The 20,939-nt window shown below is 42.9% G+C and overlaps 1 protein-coding gene across 2 annotated transcripts in view; it reads right to left on the minus strand.

Moving 5' to 3' along the window:
* The window catches only part of SIGIRR (single Ig and TIR domain containing), a 126,709-nt gene that overhangs the window by 27,294 nt on the left and 78,476 nt on the right, over positions 1–20,939 (minus strand). For both annotated transcript variants that reach the window (XM_030201204.1, XM_030201203.1), the window contains exons 5-6: positions 20,356–20,496; positions 2,675–2,818 (exon numbers count right to left, since the gene is read on the minus strand). In XM_030201204.1, the coding sequence (XP_030057064.1) occupies positions 2,675–2,818; positions 20,356–20,496 (285 nt within the window). The remainder of the gene's footprint in view (positions 1–2,674; positions 2,819–20,355; positions 20,497–20,939) is intronic.

Raw genomic sequence — 20,939 nt, forward strand, 5'->3', positions numbered from 1 at the left:
TTTTAAAGATAAATTATATATTACTAACAATAGTTCTGCAAGTTCATTTTTCAATTCTATCAGTGCTCTGGGATGAATACCATCTGGTCCAGGCAATTTGTACTCTTCAGCTTGTCAAATTATGCCATTACATCTTCCAGATTTATAGAGATTTCATTCAGTTTTTCTGACTCGGCAGCTTTGAATATCTTTTCTGGAATCAGTATCTCTCAAATTTTCATTGGTGAAGACCGAAGCAAAGAATTCATTTAATCTCTCTGCTATGGCTTTGTCTTCCCTGTGTGCCCCTTTTATCCCTCAGTCATCTAGTGGTCCAACTGATTCTTTTGGCAGCTTCTTGCTTTTAATATACCTAAAAAATATTTTATTATGTGTTTTTGCATCCAACACTATCTTTTTCTCAAAGTCCCTCCTCATCTTCCTTATCAGCGCTTTGCATTTGACTTGTCATTCCTTATGCTATTTCTTATTATTTTCATTCTCATCCTTCTTCCATTTTCTGAAGGATTTTCTTTTAGCTCTAATAGCTTCCTTCACCTCATTTTTTTTTATAGAGGAGTCAAACTGAACCATGTCAAGTCAGAATAATCATCTCTGGGATACAGTCCAACAAGCAAGTTCCTACAGTGTGGAGAACAGTTCTTCACTCAAAAATTGTGAAAAGTAGGGAAAATATGTGACCGTCTCTGGGAAAAGGTGACTAAAGCAGCAGATCCAAAATGTTAATTTTTCATTTCATGGGTCCATAAGCAGCTTAAAAAAGTTACATGTTTCTGTAACTTTTATATTTTCACATAAAAGGATGAGGTTTGAACAAATTATTTGCTCTAACAGAATTCATTAAAACTTCATTTTTTGTTTCTGGAGACTTTAGTTATCTTTTCCCAGAGAGGGTCACAAATATATGTATTTATTTTAATTTACTATTTTTTTAATGATCAATGGATACTCTTAAGTGAAGCACATTGAAAGCTTAAATCATAAATCAACAAAGAACAATAACCATTGGCATGGTGAGGGGAAAATGGCAAATTCCGTTTTGCTGGTGGGACGGGAATACTTGGAAAAGTGAACAGATAGGTTGGGTCTGGCTGTCTAAACAGCCTTTTCATTTTCCAGGGTCTTAGTTTAAGAAAGTTGCTGCCTGAAGAAAATTAAGTTTCTCAGTTCTCCAGGGATACTTTGAGCGTTTCCCAAATTTTAGAGACCTTTATAGAAACATAGAAACGTGACGGCAGATAAAGGCCATATGACCCATCCAGTCTGCCCATCCTTTGTAACCCCCAATTCTACCTGTTCCTAAGTGATCCCACATGCTTATCACATACCTTTTTAAATTCTGGAGCAGTCCTCGACTCCACCACCTCCACCGGAAGGCCATTCCACGCCTCCACCACCCTTTCTGTGAAGTAATACTTTCTTAGGTTACTCCTAAGCCTATTCCCTCTTAACGTTGTCATATGCCCCCTCATTCCAGAGCTCTCCTTCATTTGGATAAGGCTCTCTTCCTATACATAAATGCCCTTGAGATATTTAAATGTTTCTATCATGTCTCTTCTCTCCGTCCTCTCTTCCAGCGTATACATGTTGAGCTTCATAAGCCCTATAATTTTTGCATTCAAAACCGCTTACTAATTTCGTAGCCGCCCTCTGGACCAACTCCATCCTGTTTATATCTTTCCGTAGGTGCGGTCTCCAGAACTGCACGCAGTACTCCAAATGGGGCCTCACCAGAGACTAATACAACGGCACTATCCCTGCCACTTAAATAGTTACAATGGTATTGAAAACGGACAGCAATCTGTTTGTTTGTTTGTTTGTTTGTTTATTTATTTATTGGGATTTATTAATCGCCTTTATGAAGAGATTCACCCAAGGATTTGTTGAAGGTTTTATTTCTCCACAGAGAGAAACCTTTTTTTTTATTTAAATCCTTCCATCTTCCCTGATGGTTCAACAAGCGCTCAGGTTAGGTGAAACACTTTTCTTGCTCCAAGTCCCCAGGCTTTGACTATTGGAGCTCAATTCCTTTTACAATTTCTTTGAAAGTATATTTTTACATTTTAAGGAGCCCTATATGTCTTCTGAGATCCAGAGCTGTGAAAAGTATTTCTTATTAAGAAGTCACCTCCAGAGCCTGATCCAGTATCATCTGAATCTTCATGATTGACCCGCTGTATAAATAATACCAGATGATTGTATTGTATTTCTTTTTTGGCATTAAAATAAATAGGTATTTGGGTTTTTTTCTTTTTTGGCATGGCCCCCTGTTTATTGTGGACTAAGAGGCTACATATACTTTTTTTCTTTTACTGTTTTCTTCCTTTTTTCTTCTCTGCTTTCATCTTTGAATTTGGATGTTTGTATGTGTATAATTCAATAAAAAATTTTAAAAAAGAGAAAATAATATTGCTAATATGCACAAGAATAATATTAAATGGCATCTACTCCACTGTTCAGTGGCAGGCAGCACAGCAGATCATGTGGTTCTGATGTGAAGCCCAACTCTTAACTATCTTAATACTCGATTCCCAAGATCAAACTATGAGAAGTTCTCTTAGCTAAGAAGACAGTGCAATGAAGTTATAGAAATGATGTGATCTGGGCCAGGAAACAACAGGTGAGTGTGGGCAGCATCTGATAGTATGCAAATAATGCCAAAGCATCACTGTACCTGAGCTGGGCAGAATGTTCTTGTCATCCAGGTACAGTTTATAACCATATCGGTTCTCCAGGTGCGGCTTCAGGATGAAGTTTGCAAACTTCTTGTCATTGGTGGAACTTGAGTAGGAGACATAGGCATCATATAGCTTCCCATCTGTTCCACAGATTCATTGGGAGGAAAGTGAGAGACAGAAGGGGAGATGTATAAACAGCATCAGCGATTCTGTTCATGAGGTATTAAACAGAAAGAGCTGGAAGGCACCAAGCTAATATTTATAGCCAGGAGCAATGAATGTCTTTTTGTTTGGGGGGAGGTGAGCTCCACCTCCAACCCCGCCCTCAAGATAATACCACAGAATTTAATATCACACAAGGAACACAGATAAACCCTCACCAAATAAAAAACAAACTCCACACTCCCATTCCCCACTGATTCCACATTGTCCAATAGTTCTCTCTTTTCTCTCCTCCCTCCTACACCATACCCAGTATTTCCACTTTCTCCTTCTCCCCAGGTCTAGCATACCCTTCCTTTCTCTCTCCTCCCCCACCCCATCAGTTATATCCAGCATCCTCTCTCTCCCTATCCCCCTATTGTCACCACCCTCCTGCGCTCCGTTGTATCTGAGGTGGTACCCAACACCTGTTGTTAGTAGTCGCGGTTAATGTTGGGTATCTCACGGAGCTCAGGGGATGGTGCAGGACTACTAACCTCGTCCCACCCTTTCAAAAAGATGTGGGAGGAAAAAATAAACTAAATTGGATACTTACTTAAATTAAACAGAACCACACCACTATTGAATCTTACATTAAAATAACAATTTTAATTTTTAAAATAAATATAACATTATTAATAACAGTAAATGAAAGTCTATCACAAGTCAGTATTCAGATTAACACTTTGTTGTGTTACTTAACTTTAAATTTCTTTTCTCTCTTAGGTACTCATCCGCTCCCCTCAGGACAAGCCCAATCTCAGATAAGTAAAACTTAACATCAGAAATCTCAATTACTATATGTGTTTTTATATCCTAAATGTTTATTTCCTGAATTTGATTCTTTGGCTTTCTTTCTTTGCAGGTTTCCAAGGACAACCCACCCTTCTCTCTAAGGAAATAAGGTAAGTATAGTTTGTGTGCGTGTTTTTATGTCTCTCTCTTTCTCTTTCTTTTTCTTTTCTCTTTCAACAATGCCACTTAGCTGCGTTCAGTATTTGCTCCGTTCTGCTGAAGTCTTTCTTGCGGAGGCGCCCTTGAAAGTTGTCCGGTTTCCTTTGATGTCATCCGGTGTTCTTCTTCCTGCAATCTTCCTCCTACCAGGGCGGTCTTAGGGAGAGGCGACTGAGGCGGCCGCATAGGGCCCCACGCTTAAGGGGGCCCCGCGCGGCGCGCCTCAACTCTGCCTCTCCCCGCTCACTGCCTCAGACGTCACCATCGGACCACAACAGCCACCAACCAATCGCGCCATCAATCATGATCCGATCCCGCTGCTCGCTCCGGACTGCGATCATCGGTCGCTCCCCCCCGCCAGCTCCTGCCTCCCAGTCCCAGCCTGAGACAACGAGTCCGACGTCGATGCTGATGACAGAGTTGCAATTTGCAGCGGCCCGCCCCAACCCAAAGACAGACAGTTGCAGCAGCCACAGGCAGCACGACGGCTTCGCTTACCCAGCTTTTCCCTTCCGCCTTCCTGCTCAATGTCCCGCCTTCGTTCTGATGAGATACTTCCTGTATCCGTGAGGGCGGGCAGGAGTCATTGAGCGGGAAGGAGCTGGAGAGCGTGGTCGTCGGACTGAGCGGAGGTGAGCAGCCTGCATCCATCGGGAAAAGGAGCTGGAGCCAGGGAGCGTCGTGGTCTGGTCGGAGGTGGAGAGCGGAGGTGAGCAGCAGCATTTTGAACTGTAGATTATGCTTTCACCTTACAAAATGAGTCCTTTGCAGTGTTTAATTGCCCATTAAGTAAATAAGTGCTGAGCCTGAAACAAGGATCTGTCTGTTGGACTGGGGTTCTATGTTTCAAACAAAAGCCAACTTTGAAGCACTCTGCTCAGCTCTGTGGCTCTTTAAGGGGCTGTAGCAATCCAGTGAATCTAAGAAGGGAGAGTAAATTGATAGCTGAGAATTATTGTCCATTTGCCCTCCAATATCCAAGGGAAGAGTTTTCACTATCCATATAAATGCTAGAAGGGAATAAAGTGATAATGTGGCATTAAATTGCTTCTAAATAGCAGAGATGGACGTAGAAACTCACATGGTTTATTTTCTTTTCATTGTTTTTTCTTACTTTGCTAAGTTTGTAAACATTTCTTTTTCCTGATACTTTGATTCAGACTAGCAATTCCGAGGTGATGAAAGCCATCGTGACTCTCAGACCTATCATATTTGATTAGAGGAGCAGAGAACTACGGAAGCCAGGGTCTCTAATGCCACAGACGCTCCTAGTGACTTTGCACAGGTCACTTCAGGAAAAAACATTTCTTATGACCCAGTTGGGGTGTAATTCTGGAAGCAGGCACCTAAATTTAGGTGGTACATGCATAAATGTTGGTATTCTAGTCATTTATATGGGTATGTGGAATCAGATATGTGTAAATGACAATTTGCCACTGCTCTTTAGATCCAGGACAAATAAATCTATCTAGCTAGCTAGCTATTTGTTCTGGATCTAAAGTACTGAGGTATATATAACTTTATTCTGTGCCCCCCCTCCCCAAATCCTCTCCAATGGCCAGAAAATGTGGTAAAAGCAGTTAAAGGTCCATAAGTCATTATTAGGATGGACTTGGGAAAATCCACTGCTTATTCCTAGGATAAATAGCCTAACATCTGTTTTACTCTTTTGGGATCTTGCCAGGTACTTGGAAACAGGAGACTGGGCTTGATGGCCCTTCGATCTATCCCAGTATGGCAACGCTTATGTTCTGTACAGAGAATAGTAACGTTTTTGGAATCCAATGGTTTTAGAGACAGGTCTTGACAGACAAATCTGATTAATTTCTGATGAGTTGGATCAAGTAGAATCCTCTGAATAAGCATCAGGTGTCACTTCAGAATACTCCTCCTTAGAATCTGTGCTTGACTCAATCATTCTGCCTGGAATATGCACTAATGAGACTCCAGAGATAAGAGAACACTTTGAATGCATAATTATATGCATCCTCTTGAAGGATCTACATATGGTCGTTAATAAAAGGAACTCATTGTGAACACTATCCACCCTAAAAGGGTGTTTTGTGGCTCTACATGAGAATTGTGATATTATGATCCCTTGCTTCATATTGTTGATGGTCTGCATTTTCCGTATGGGTGGTATATTGGTGTATTAGGTTTTGCCCAGTGTAGTAATTATGGTACAGTAAGGTTCTGAGTGTGTTTTTGCACAAAGTTGTGCATAGTGTTTTGCAGTTGAGCAATTGTGGTTAGTATATGCTTTGAGCAACCACTTTATTCTTTGTCATATGATACATATCTAATATCTAAATTTAATTAAAAGTCTGTCTCTAATATAGCTGATTTATGGAAACATTTGGTACTGTAAATGTGTTGTGGTTTTGTCTTTAGTGGGAACCTATGCACTTACATCTTTTTTGGCTACTTGGGGTTGGGGATCTCTGTGTTGCCTCTCTGGTTTGATGGGTTACAGAGTAATAAGGGAATTTGAAAGTACTGGATCTTTTCTTCTTAATTAATATTTTTCCTTTATTCTCCTTTGTTATGAGAATTGGAACTACTAATTGTAGTGGACTTGAACTGAATAATTTCTGGGGAGGGGGGTTCAATCAGTTTCTCTGTACAGGTTTAGCTTCATTTGTCTTTATTTGAAATTTCATAAATAAAAAAAAATTCTAAAAATTGAATAATCTTATCAATGGGGTGGAGCTAGGGTGGGGGTGGAGCTAGGGCAGGGCTAGGGTGGGGGCGGGGCTAGGATGGGGCCCCACCAAATTGGTCTGCACAGGGCCCCGCACATGCTAAGACCGGCCCTGCCTCCTACACCTGCCCTTAATAAATTAAATAAAGGCAAAACCCTCTCTTCCTGCTTGAACTGGAACTCTAAGGGATTGCACCTCAAGAACTGTGGCCAACTATTTTAAAAAACAAAATTAACTAACTGTCCTGTCTTCCAAACCTAAACTATATTTTGAAGGTCCCTATACTTTAGTTGTGAGAGATTGACAGTCCCACTCTCGCTATAACTCTCACACAATCTTTTATCACTATTTTTCCCAACCCCTTAAATAACCCCTAAATTTTAACTCTAAATTTTACCCAAAAATTTATTCAGTCCCCACTACTGCCCTAATAACACCCCCTTTAACAAACTCCCCTTAATTTCACCCTTTTCATCAATTCTCCCAAACCTCAAAAATGTTAAAACTAATTTGGCAAATTTCACCTTCTTCACACACCTGGCACTCATTCACCATCAATCACTTCAAAATTCTACTCAAAATTTTAACTTTAACCTCTAAAACACTTCCCACTCAGCTAACACCTCCTCAGCACATCCACACTCTCCAACCGTCAATCTCGCTCTGACCAACTGCCCACTCCCCGGTTGCCTTGGTTACCAGCCTCAGCTTGCCTTCCAAATCAGCCTTGGCTTGCGTTCCAAGACCCCTTCAGCCAATCCCTGTCCATTTCCAACATTCCAATTTCCACTGCTGACCAGCGGAATTCTGGCCAGCAGTGCAAAATCCCCATTTTAGCCCCATAGAAAATAATGGAAAAATAATAAAATTAAATAAAAACCCTATAAAACTTTTTCTGAATCACTCCAAAATTTCCAAACTAATTAAACTTCCCATCCCCTATCAAATCATGTTTTTAAAATTTAAAAATTCCAATTTTTACAGTCCACCCGCAATTATCTCACTTAAACCCCTCTCAAAATTCCCAAAATAATTTTAAATCCACTCTAAAAATTCAATCCCCCTCCCCTTTACCTACTACGTCGAATACAAAAATTTACCACATTTTTTAACCCCTTAAAACCCACACTACTCCAGAACACCCCACAAAAATATTAAAATTTAAAATCCAACCCACCACAAAAATAAACAAAAATACCCCGATCCCAAATATGCAAAACTAATTCCAATCCGTCGAACCCCTGATTTTTTAAAAATAAAAAACGCAATTTATGCAAATTAAAAATTAACCAATCAAAATTTGGGGTTTTAAAACCCCTTACCTTGTAGTCGATTTTCTCCACACTCAATGCCTGCCCTCGGTTCCGGTCCCATACGTCCTGGGGCGAAAACGGAGCCATTTGAAAAATTGCCCCGAAAATGGCCGTTTCTCTGGAGCTCCGGCTCAAAAATCGAGGCCCCGGCTTGTAGGCCTTGCCGGAGCTCCTAAAAAAGAACCCATTAGTGCGCGCGCGTGCACCCCCGACACGCTCGTAGCGCTCTCCTCCCTCTGGCCAGGCAGGCCCTGCTCGCCACCCCCGTCCCGGGGATGCATCCGATCATCCCTGGAGGTAAAAAAATGACGGCGCTGCTCCCGCGCCCCTCAGGCACTCCTCTCCAGCACCAACCAAAACAGCCTCCATTTCGGGCCCCAAAACAGCACGCGACAACCCCGCAGGCATCCAATTTTGAAGATGACGCCTTCCCCGCAGTGCCTCCTTCCTCTGGCACCTGTCTGTCATCGGGTTCTCCCCTGTCCCAGAACAGAGCTCCTCCACCTCTTCAGCGCCCCGCTCGTTTGCAGCAGACGCCAACACTCCTTGCCTCGCCACCGGGACACCAAACCTGTCCTGGTTCACCACCCACTGGCGCCTTCGGCCCAAACAAAATCTGCCCGTATTCCCCCTGCACGAATGAGCCTACCATCGGCCCCAACACCATCGAGCGGCCTCAACAGCGCTGCTGCAACGCGACCTCTCCCCCTCCCTTAAACTAGCCCAAGACCGGCCCAACACACAGGGATCCCTCGGACCTCCTCGCTGCGGCCCCAAAGAAGTGCCCCACAAAATCGCGGCCCCAGAGACCCAGGTAAGTACATTAAAATTTTTTTTTTCTTTTAACCCTTTCGTTTTCTTTTAACCCTGGTTACACTATGTCCAGGATCTCCCCTTTCTGTTCCCTACCCTTTGTGTTCCAACATCTCCCTTTCCCTCTCTTACTCCCCCCTCACAATGTATAGCATCTCCCCTCTCTGTTCCTTACCCTTCGTGTTCCAGCACCTCTCTCCTTCCCTCCCTTCCCCCCCCAATGTCCAGCTTCTCCTCTCTCTGTTCCCTACCCCTTATGGTCTAGCACCTCTCTCCCTCCCTCCTTGCCACAGCTCTTCCTGCTCTTTACCTTTATCATCAGTGAACAGGCCAAGATACAGCGTGCAATAATGGTAGCAAATGGGAACACACATGGCAGGGCCTGCCACGGAACCTCTTCCAGCCCTGAGCAGTAGAACCCTCTGATGTATCCTTCCATTTTAACTTACACTTCCTTTGGGGGCAGGATACATCAGAGGGTTCTACTGCTTAGGGCTGGGAGATGTTCTGTAGCAAAACTGGCCATGTGTGCTCCCATTTCCTATTACTATTGCACACTGTATGTGGGTCGGTTGCCTGATGCTAAAGGTAAAGAACAGGAGAAGCTGTGGTTGGGAGGGAGAGAGGAAAGTGCTAGACCACAATGGGGCAGCAGGTGGCAGGTAATGCCAAATCACATGCTCAAAGTTTGGGGGTACCATGGTACCTGTGGCTCCCCCCATTCCGGCGACTATATTTATAGCTATAAGAATTCATTGCTTTAGTATCTGGATAAACTGAAGGGTTAATTCACTTGAATGAGCAGAAATAAAGGCTAAACAACAAACCAAAAATATAAGGTGATAACATTTTATAAGACTAACAACAAATTTGAGGGTACTTCTATAAAGATCCTCTTAGTTTCAAGCAGCAAGAACACACTTAAAGGCTGGTATTCTAGGCATTTACACGTGTATATAAACACACATGTGCATAAATGACTATTTTCTGGCTAAACAGTTTTCTATCAGTACAGTCAAGATGCGGTGGCACATAAATGATAAAATCTTATAATCTGTGCATAGTCTCAGTCTGTACATTTACACGGTGTGATTGCACCTAGACTATGACTGCATTCTCAGCTCCTAATGCTACTTTTCTGTAAAGAATAGGTTTCACATAGGTCGATCTTTGCACCTAAATAGAGGCAGGGAATGCAACTCCCAAAAGCTATCCATGAATACTGAATCCAATAAAAAGATATCACCTTATATTTTTTTGTTTGGCGATTGACTCTTTTGGCAACCACATTCTGTTACTAACTATGTATTTATTTACAGTACAGTCTCGATTATCTGACCTTTGCTAATCCAACCATCTGGCACGACAGACCCCTCCCCCCAGTGATGTCATCATGTTGCCATTAAGAAGTGCACAGGTTCTCTTCCTGTTTTCCAGCTTCACATGCTGCAAGGAAGCCATGTTTGATCTGTTGCCGATTAACGTTAATAAACAATATTTTAATTATAAATACCATATGCCTGTTCTTTATACATAAAGTACGTTTTCCATGAATTTTAAGGGGTTAACTATTGTTTACTGTATTATCTCACTTTTCACTTATCCGACAATGGCTTAGTCCCATTTATGTTGGATAATCAAGACTGTACTGTATTTAATAAATTTCTATACCATGCAATCTACCATTCTTGGTGGTGTACAATATTATATACAAAATCATTGAATACTTAAAAACATAAAACATATATGATTGTAATAAGAACAGACATCAAATCTTCTTATACAAACTCAATAATATCAATATGAGAAACCTAAATAAGTCAAAGTAATATACTCTTCCTTATCATTAAATACCTGAGACATCTGAAAAAGCACACTGAGGTTTTAGCATTCTTGTTCTGCCCCCATGTTCATGGAGGCAGATTGTTTATTTTTTATATGTATATATTGGACATTGTTATATCAGATTGCATTGCCTGTAACAGGTTATATTGCTTGTGCCTTTAAGAAAGGCAGGAAGTGCCTTTGGACTACAAATATTAGTCTTCCTACAGTGCTCTGTAATAGGCTTTTCCTGAGCACATGTCCCAGTTCCCTATGCCTTGTGGGACTTTTCCTATTGGCTGGTTTCTTGTCTGTGTATGATGAGATATAGCCTGCACATTCTCTCTCCATTGAGTAATAGGAATCTGTCTGCAGCATGCCTGTGTTGAGGTCTGAATATAACACTGTGCTTGCTGCTTTAAGCCTTTCAAAAGCCTTGTAACATCATCAAATCTTCACATTTAAAGTACTGACAGCATTACTCATCAGCCAGTGCTGAGATTTCCTGGCTTCCATGGGTACAGGGTGAGCTGGTAGAGAACTGACTCCCAGTTCTGCAAGGCAGAAACCCTTATGCATCACTACAAACTGTAAGTCATATTTTTTTTTTGTTTGATTTGCATTAAAGAAGTTTTGAGTCAACAGTTCTGAGTCTTCACAGTGATGTTCTATACTATAGTTTAGCTGACAGTCTAGCTAAGGGTATCAGACAGCACTTCTGCAAGGATTGTACAATTCTTTTAAAGTGACTATCAGGTGAATTTTCGAAAGAGAAGGATGCCCATCTTCCAACACAAATCGGGAGATGGGCGTCCTTCTCTCAGGGTCGCCCAAATCGGCATAATCGAAAGCCGATTTTGGGCGTCCTCAACTGCTTTCCGTTGCGGGGACTACCAAAATTCACGGGGGAGAGTGGGGGGGCAGGTCAAGATGGCGCCAACACGCTGAGCGGCGCAAGACTGAATGTTTGCTGTAATTAAATCTTACTTTTCTTTCTTTGATATGCCACATACCAAGAGAAAGGGGATTGCTAGAGCATTACCCTTTCCAGATCACACATCTTCCCCGAGACAGCGAACATTGGAAGGTTTTGCAGTCCGCGTCCACCTGGAGAAACCGGAGTTGAAATTCCATTAGACGCTGGGGCAGGGAGCCCCGCGTCGTTAGAGCATGAGATCTCTTTGTCTCCTCCGGAAGCTGGAAACCCACCACGTCCTGCTGTACTGCGAGACGAGAAAGCTGATCTGCAAGACTCGGAAGGCGGGAAAATTGAGCTCAGCGGAGGGGGCTCTCTCTCTGAGTAGAAATCGGCAGCTAGTGTGATCTCGGGAAGGGAAAGCTCGTCTGACCCCCCCAAGGTGATAACGCTCGACACCCTTTGGCAGGCTATGGAAAATATGCAAGCCTTGATTATTAAACCAACTCAAGAAACAAAGAATTTGGTTTCCACAGTAGACCAACTCTCTAAATCGGTGGAAAAACTGAAGCAAGACTTTAAAGACCAAGTAAAGAGTTCTCAAGACAATATTGTAAAAATGAAAGAAAATGTATCAGCGGTGATGAAAGACAATACAAATATTCGCCAAAAAATTGAACAAATTGAAAACTAGAACAGACGTTTGAACATGAGGATCCTGAATTTTCCAAAACAGATAGGAATTTCACCCTTGGACTTATTAAAAAAATTCCTTGTTGAAAATTTGAAGTTTTCTTCTCAAAATATTCCTCCAATAAATAAGATTTTTTTTCTTCCTGTAAGAAAAAATCAAGAGGAGATTCCTGAGGAATTGAAAGATATTTCACTGATCTTGGAAGACTCATTGACTGAGGTAACAAATAGAGCTACTCTTTTGATCTCTTTTGTATTCGAACAGGACTTTAATGCAATTTTAAAGTTATACTTTAAAAATATTCACCAAATGTTTTGTGGCCAGAAATTATGGATTTTTCCTGATGTTACTAAAATAACTCAAGAAAGAAAAAAGAAATTCCTTGAAATGAGAGAAGAGACGAGGTCTTTGGAGGCAACATTTCTGCTTGCATACCCATGCAAATGTATTGTAAAATATCTGGGTATTAAGTATGTTTTCTTTGTACCGAATCAATTAAGAAAGTTCATAGATCTGAAAAGGATGGTTGAGCCATAACATCAGTACAGCATAAGTATAAATAGGTGGTTAAAAAGGGCATTAAGCCTTTCCTTTCTATTTATTTCTTATTTGATTTCCCTGAATTTCTTTTCCCCTCCCCCCATTATTGTGGTCTAAGGAAGGGACAAAGTGAGTTAATTTGAATACCTTTTAGTTTCTTTTTAAGAGATTATATTTGTTTTATATATTGATCACTTATGTATCTTGTATTGCCTGTAACAAGGTTAATGCTTGTGTAATGTTAAAATTGCATAAATAAATAATTAAAAAAAAATTTGCAGGAGCGTGTCGGCACCATACCAAAGGCAGGACTGGGGCGTGATTTAGAGATGGCCATCCTCAGCCGATAATGGAAAAAAGAAGGGCGTCCCTGACGAGTATTTGGCTGACTTTACTAGGTCCATTTTTTTCACGACCAAGCCTCGAAAAGGTGCCAGAACTGACTATATGACCACCAGAGGGAATCGGGGATGACCTCCCCTTACTCCCCCAGTGGTCACCAACCCCCTCCCACCCAAAAAAAATGTAAACATTTTTTCCAGCCTCTATGCCAGGCTCAAATGTCATACCCAGCTCCATCACAGCAGTATGCAGGTCTCTGGAGCAGTTTTTAGTGGGTGCAGTGCACTTCAGGCAGGCAGACCCAGGACCATCCCCTCCTACCTGTTACACTTGTGGTAGTAAATGTTGAGCCCTCCAACCCCCCCCCCCCAAAAACCCACTGTACCCACATGCAGGTGTCCCCCTTCACCCCTTAGGGCTATGGTAATGGTGTATAGTTGTGGGGAGTAACATACAGGCTTATTTTCGAAAGGGATCGCCGGCGATCTTCCGACACAAATCAGGAGATTGCCGGCGATCTCTAAATCCCGGCCAAATCGGTAATATCAAAAGCCGATTTTGGCCGGCTTCAACTGCTGTTTCGTCGCGGTGCCGGCCAACCTTCAAGGGGGTGTGTTGGTAGGGTAGCGAAGGTGGGAAGGGGCGGCGCGGGGTTACAAGATGGCCGGCTTCACCTTATTATGAAAAAAAAAAAAGCCGGCTCAAACGAGCATTTCGCCGGCCGGACTTGGTCCATGTATTTTTAGGACCAAGTCCCAAAAGAGAGCCCCAACTGACCAGATGACCACCGGAGGGAAGCGGGGATCACCTCCCCTTACTCTCCCAGTGGTCACCAACTCCCTCCCACACACAAAAAAAAACAATTAAAACATTTTTTGCCAGCCTGTATGCCAGCCTCAAATGTCATACCCAGCTCCCTGACAGCAGTATGCAGGTCCCTGGAGCAGTTTTTAGTGGGTGCACTGCACTTGAGGCAGGTGGACCCAGGCCCATCCCCCCCTACCTGTTCCACTTGTGGTGGTTATTGTTGAGCCCTCCAAAAAAAAAACCAAAACCCATTGTACCCACATGTAGGTGCCCCTCTTCACCCCTTAGGGCTATGGTAATGGTGTAGACTTGTGGGCAGTGGGTTTTGGGGGGGGGGATTTTGGGGGCTCAGCACACAAGGGAAGGATGCTATGCACCTGGAAGCTAATTTTGGGTTTTTTTAAAGATTTTTAAAGTGCCCCCTAGGGTGCCCGGTTGCTGTCCTGGCATGTCAGGGGGGCCAGTGCACTACAAATGCTGGCTCCTCCCACGGCCAAATGCCTTGCATTTCACTGGGTTTGAGATGGCCGGGTCCGGTTTCCATTATGGCTGAAAATCGGAGCTGGCCATCTCATCTAAACCCGGCGATCCACCAGAGATCCTATTCTAAACCCGGCGAGCGATTTGGCCGGCGCCAAGCGTATTTCGAAAATACGCTTGGCTCCGCCCGCTTACAGCGTCGGCCCCGAAGATGGCCGGACATCGATTTCACCAGTGCCGTTCGATTATGTCCCTCATGTAACATAGTCGATGACGGCAGAGAAAGACCTGCACGGTCTATCCAGTCTGCCCAACAAGATAAACTCATATGTGCTACTTTATGTGTATACCTTACCTTGATTTGCATCTGCCATTTTCAGGGCACAGACCGTAAAATTCTGCCCAGCACTAGCCCCACCTCCCACCACCGGCTCTGCCACCCAATCTCCGCTAAGCTTCTGAGGATCCATTCCTTCTGAACAGGATTCCTTTATGTTTATCCCACGCATTTTTGAATTCCGTTACCTTTTTCATCTCCACCACCTCCCGCGGGAGGGCATTCCAAGTATCCACCACTCTCTCCGTGAAAAAATACTTCCTGACATTTTTCTTGTATCTGCCCCCCTTCAATCTCATTTCATGTCCTCTAGTTCTACCGCCTTCACATCTACGGAAAAGGTTCGTTTGCGGATTAATAACTTTCAAATATTTGAATGTCTGTATCATATCACCCCTGTTTCTCCTTTCCTCCAGGGTATACATGTTCAGGTCAGCAAGTCTCTCCTCATACGTCTTGTAACACAAATCCCATATCATTTTTGTAGCTTTTCTTTGCACCGCTTCAATTCTTTTTACATCCTTAGCAAGATACTGCCTCCAAAACTGAACATAATACTCCAGGTGGGGCCTCACCAACGACTTATACAAGGGCATCAACACCTCCTTTCTTCTGAGGTCACACCTCTCTCTATACAGCCTAGCAACCTTCTAGCTACGGCCACTGCCTTGTCACACTGTTTCGTCGCCTTCAGATCCTCAGATACTATCACCCCAAGATCCCTCTCCCCGCCCGTACATATCAGACTCTCACCGCCTAACACATACGTCTCCCGTGGATTTCTACTCCCTAAGAGCATCACTTTGCATTTCTTCGCATTGAATTTTAATTGCCAAACCTTAGTCCGTTCTTCTAGCTTCTGCAGATCCTGTTTCATGTTTTGCACTCCCTCCCGGGTGTCCACTCTGTTACAAATCTTAGTATCATCTGCAAAAAGGCAAACTTTACCTTCTAACCCTTCGGCAATGTCACTCACAAATATATTGAACAGAATCAGCCCCAGCACCGTTCCCTGAGGCACTCCACTACTCACCTTTCCCTCATCCGAGCGAATTCCATTAACCACCACCCTCTGGCGTCTGTTTGTCAACCAGTTCCTAATCCAGTTCACCACGTCGGGTCCTATCTTCAGCCTGTCAAGTTTATTTAAGAGCCTCCTGAGGGGAACCGTGTCAAAAGCTTTGCTGAAATCTAAGTAGATTACGTCTATAGCACGTCCATGATTCAATTCTCCAGTCACCCAGTCAAAGAATTCAATGAAATTAGTTTGGCACGATTTACCTTTGATAAAACCATGTTGTCTCAGATCTTGCAACTTATTGGCTTCCAGGAAATTCACTATCCTTTCTTTCAGCATCGCTTCCATTACTTTTCCAATAACCGAAGTGAGGCTTACCGGCCTGTAGTTTCCAGCTTCTTCCCTATCACCACTTTTGTGAAGAGGAACCACATCCGCCGTTCTCCAATCCCACGGAACCTCTCCCGTCTCCAAGGATTTATTAAACAAATTTTTAAGAGGACCCACCAGAACCTCTCTGAGCTCCCTCAATATCCTGGGGTGGATCCCGTCCGGTCCCATAGCTTTGTCCACCTTTAGATTTTCAAGTTGTTCATACACACTCTCTTCCATGAACGGTGCTATATCCAATCCATTCTCGTATGTACTTTTGCCAGTCAATTGTGGTCCTTCTCCAGGATTTTCTTCTGTGAAAACAGAATAAAAGTATCTATTTAGCAAATTTGCTTTTTCTTCATCATTATCTACATAGCGGTTCGCAGCATCTTTCAGTCTCACAATTCCCTTTCACTAATATACCTGAAGAAAATGTTGTCACCCCTCCTTACCTTTTTAGCCATTTGTTCTTCCGCTTTTGCCAGACGTATCTCTCTCTTGGCTTCTTTCAGTTTCATCCGGTATTCCTCTCCGTGTTCCTCTTCTTGAGTTTTTCTGTATTTCAGGAACGCCAACTCTTTAGCCTTTATTTTCTCAGCCACTTGCTTGGAGAACCATATCGGTTTCCTTTTTCTCTTGCTTTTATTTACTCTCCTTACATAAAGGTTTGTGGCCCTATTTATAGCTTCTTTCAGCCTGGACCACTGTCCTTCCACTTCTCGTTCGTCCTCCCAGCCCTTCAGCTCCTTCCTCAGGTATTTCCCCATTATACTAAAGTCAGCACGCTTGAAATCCAGGACTTTGAGTTTTGAGTGGCTGCCCTCCACTTCAGCTGTCATATCAAACCAAACCATTTGATGGTCACTGCTGCCCAGGTGGGCACCCACTCGGACATTTGGCACACTATCCCCATTTTTGAGCACCAGATCCAGCGTCGCTCCCTCCCTCATGGGTTCCGTCACCATTTGTCTAAGCAGAGCACATTGAAAAGCATCCACGATCTCTCTATTTCTTTACTATTCCACAGATGGAACCTTCCAATCTACATCCGGCAGATTGAAATCTCCCAGCAACAGCAGCTCTCTCTTCTTTCCCAACTTTTGAATATCTGCGATCAGATCTTTATCTAGTTCCTCCAATTGTGTCAGGGGTCTGTAGACAACACCCACGTGGACAGAGGTTCTATCATCTCTTTTTAAGGTGAGCCATATCGCTCCTTCCTTTCCCCAGGTCCCTGTCATTTCAGTCGCTGCGATATCATTTCTCACATACAGAGCTACTCCTCCACCTTTACGACCATCTCTATCCTTCCTAAATAGATTATAGCCTGGTATGTTTGCATCCCATTCATGGGAACCATTGAGCCATGTCTCCATGATTGCAACAACGTCTAAGTCTGCCTCCAACATCAGGGCTTGAAGGTCATGAACTTTATTGCTTAGACTGCGAGCATTTGTGGTCATCGCTTTCCATCTACATTTCTGTGGAATTTTTTTCTTTTGTTTAGTTTGTTGTTTAGTCTCACTTCCTGCTGCATTGGTAGGAAGTGATTTGTTAAGATTGTTGTTTTCATTGCTTTCTTTTCTACTGACGCATCTTGTCTTTAGTTTTAGCTGGGGGTGACCACTTGAAGTGAACTGCCTCCTTATGCCACCCCCGCCTTCTAGTTTACTTGCCTAGAAATATATTGACTGAATTTCTCCCCAAGGATTTTTTTTCCTGCCGCAGTGAGATGCAGCCCATCGTTACAGTATAGTCTTTTGTTTTTCTATGTACTGCCCCATCCTCCTATGTTAGTGTCCTGGCATGTGAGGGGGACCAGTGCACTATGAATGGTGGGTGGCTCCTCCCAATGACCAAATAGCTTGGATTTGGTCATTTTTGAGATGGGCGTCCTCGGTTTCCATTATCGCCGAAAACCAGGGACAACCATCTCAAAAACGACCTAAGGACGACCATCTCTAAGGTCGACCTAAATTTCATGATTTGGGCATCCCCGATCGTATTATCGAAACGAAAGATGGACGCCCATCTTCTTTCGATAATACGGGTTGCCCCGCCCCTTTACGGAGCCGTCCTGCAAGGACGCCCTCATGACAACTTGGGCACCCCGTTCGATTATGCCCCTCTCAATGATCTAAGCGCTTTCAGCATTGGAGGTAAATTATTTCAGAGTTTTGGACCTATAATATAAAAAATTGAGGGGGTCTTTTACTAAGGCGTGCTCACGTTTTTAGCGCACGCTAAAATTGGGCACGTGCTAAACATTAGAGCTGCCCCATAGGAATGCATTGGCAACTCTAACGTTTAGCACGTGCCTATTTTTAGCACGCTAAAAACGTGATCGCGCCTTAGTAAAAGACCCTCAGAGGCTCTATAGTCTTCAAGACACACTACCTGGAAAGAGGGAAAATCAAATATATTGGCTGTTGCAGATCTCAGACGGCTAGCTGGCTGATGTACAGTAAGTGTAAATTTGTAGAAATAACACATGGTACTGCGTTGGTTACCACCTTAAACACTCTATTGAATCTGAAATTCAACAGGTAACCAATGCAAATTCATCAGCGTAGAAGAGATATGATCAAAATGACAAACTAAACAGAAATTTGGCAGCAGCATTTTGAGCTATTTGCAAAGCTCTCAGTGTTCTTATAGGTAACGAATAAAAAGTCTATTACAATGGTCAAAACATGGCATAATAATACTTTGAACTATTAATCTAAAATTCTCAAATAATCCCTCAGTCACTTCATCAACTTCAACTTCATGAAAATAGTACCAGATATCTTCCTAAAACCAGCAATAGTTTAAACCAGTGGTTCTCAAGCAGGTCCTTTTTCAAGACAGCCACAATAAATATGCGTGAGACAAATGTGCATACACTGGAGGTACTGCATGCAAATTCATCTCATGCATATTCATTGTGGACATCCTGAAAACCTGGCTCACTGGGTGTGTCCCAAGGACCTGCTTGAGAACTAAACTAATGGGATAATTTTTTAAGAAGGGATGAACTGAAGGGTTATTCTGAGGGCCCAGAACACAAGAGCCTTGATCTAATGTTCTGAATTGCTCTGTCTTGAACAACTGAAATCAAACTGGAACAAAATGGCTGGTTCCATCTGTGTTTCTGAAGCATCTACACTAGAATTAGCAATGAAATTCATTCTAGACTAGAACCAGTAAAGAATCTATTCTACGCTAGAACTAGTAATAAATCCTACTTTTGTGTACTGTACTAACTATAGACCTGATTATACATAGTATGCCACATCTGGTGTTTGGTTGGGTTTTTTTTTCTAACAAGAGGTTTAAGTCACCTATTTAGCAATGGTGTTTGCATCATGTCCCTGATGGGGTTGTGTGACAGAGTGTTAACCCCTCATATTCAACACAATTTCAATCTTAGTCAAAATGTCAAGAAGGGGGCTGTCCCTGGTTCACAGCTCAAAACCTGTGATTGATTATACTATGATATTAACCAAAATGCTGAGAAGTGATCTTCTTAGCCGAGTACAATGCTTCTTTTTCAGATCCACAGTTGATCAGGATCTGAAAAGCATGGCACATTGTGAATGCACTTTTCCTTCATGGTGAACTCAGAGGTTGAGGTGAAGTGGGAGAAGCTAGCTGTCATTTGTATTCCTTTCCAGAGCTGGCTGTGATATACAAGCACATTGGCAATAGTCTCTTATATTTGAGCATTACAAACAGAAATGCAGTCAGCACCAGCTGACTACAAGGTGTTTCTTGCAGTTGCCTTGGTTGTCCAGCCTTCCTGCAACCCTAATGTATACTAAGAAGTTTGCATAAATTAAAGAAAAATATTACATCAAAACTTCTCAAATTTGTCCTGGGGACCCCATGTCAGTTGGACTGCCAAAATATCCACAATGAATATACAGGAGAGAAACTTGCATAGACTGCAAACCCAGTGCACCTGCAATTTCACTCCAGCTAGTCGGGTGGTAGAGCTAATTTGGCATGCGCTGTACGCATGTAGACCCTCCTGCACCTTTGTAAAAGGGCCCTATAAATACATAATGGGTCGTGGTGAAGGCTCATGCAATAATCTGTTTTAATGGCCACGTGCTAATGGAAAAATTAAAGTGTGGCCATTAATACAATAAATAGGAAAATCTGCCTGGCTCTTGAGTCCCTAGGCAGGCTTGGGAAGCCCTAGATTACACAAGGGACTCCAAAAGAATGGTCTTTTAGAAAACGTTTTAAAGACTTGCCAAAATGTTTGGTAAAAATATCCCCTAGCATATGAACAGAAATATGAGGCTGAATGAAGTCAGTCAATAGTCACTTGTATCTGCACATTCTCTGACCGCAGAGGTGAGAGGTAGTCTTACCATTGATCTCAATGTCTCCATACTTGTCCTTGTACCAGAGAAGGATGTTCAGCCGACACTTCACATACAGTAGAGTTCCTACCAGCAACAGTGACAGGACCACCAGGGCACACAGGACAGCTACCAGGTGACCAGCTTCCTCTGCAAGCACAAAGACCGCTTGACACATACACTTAAGGTGACAATGACACCATGTAGCAAACATCTGGTTGACTGTGCTTAGGACAGGGAACCTCACACTCAGCCCTCAGTCCTTGAGAACCACAACCCAGTCGGGTTTTCAGAATTTCCAAAATGAAGATACATGAGGTTTATTTGCATACTATAGAGTCAATGCACACAAGCAGATCTCATGAGTGGAAATTCTGAAAACTCGACTGGGTTGTGGCTCTTAAGGACTTAGAAGACAAAACTTAGGACCCGATCTCCTAAGGCTTTTTATCCCCTGTTCTGTGACTAAGGCAAAAACTTCAGAGTCAGGTTCTTAAATTGCAGTGAGAGAAAAACATGAAGAGCAGCAGCTGTGGTAAACCAAACCAATGGGAAAAAAAAGTTATGCACAATGAGGGCCACTTTCAGACAGT

This window comes from Microcaecilia unicolor, chromosome 4, assembly GCF_901765095.1.
Source record: "Microcaecilia unicolor chromosome 4, aMicUni1.1, whole genome shotgun sequence".
Lineage (NCBI taxonomy): Eukaryota > Metazoa > Chordata > Amphibia > Gymnophiona > Siphonopidae > Microcaecilia > Microcaecilia unicolor.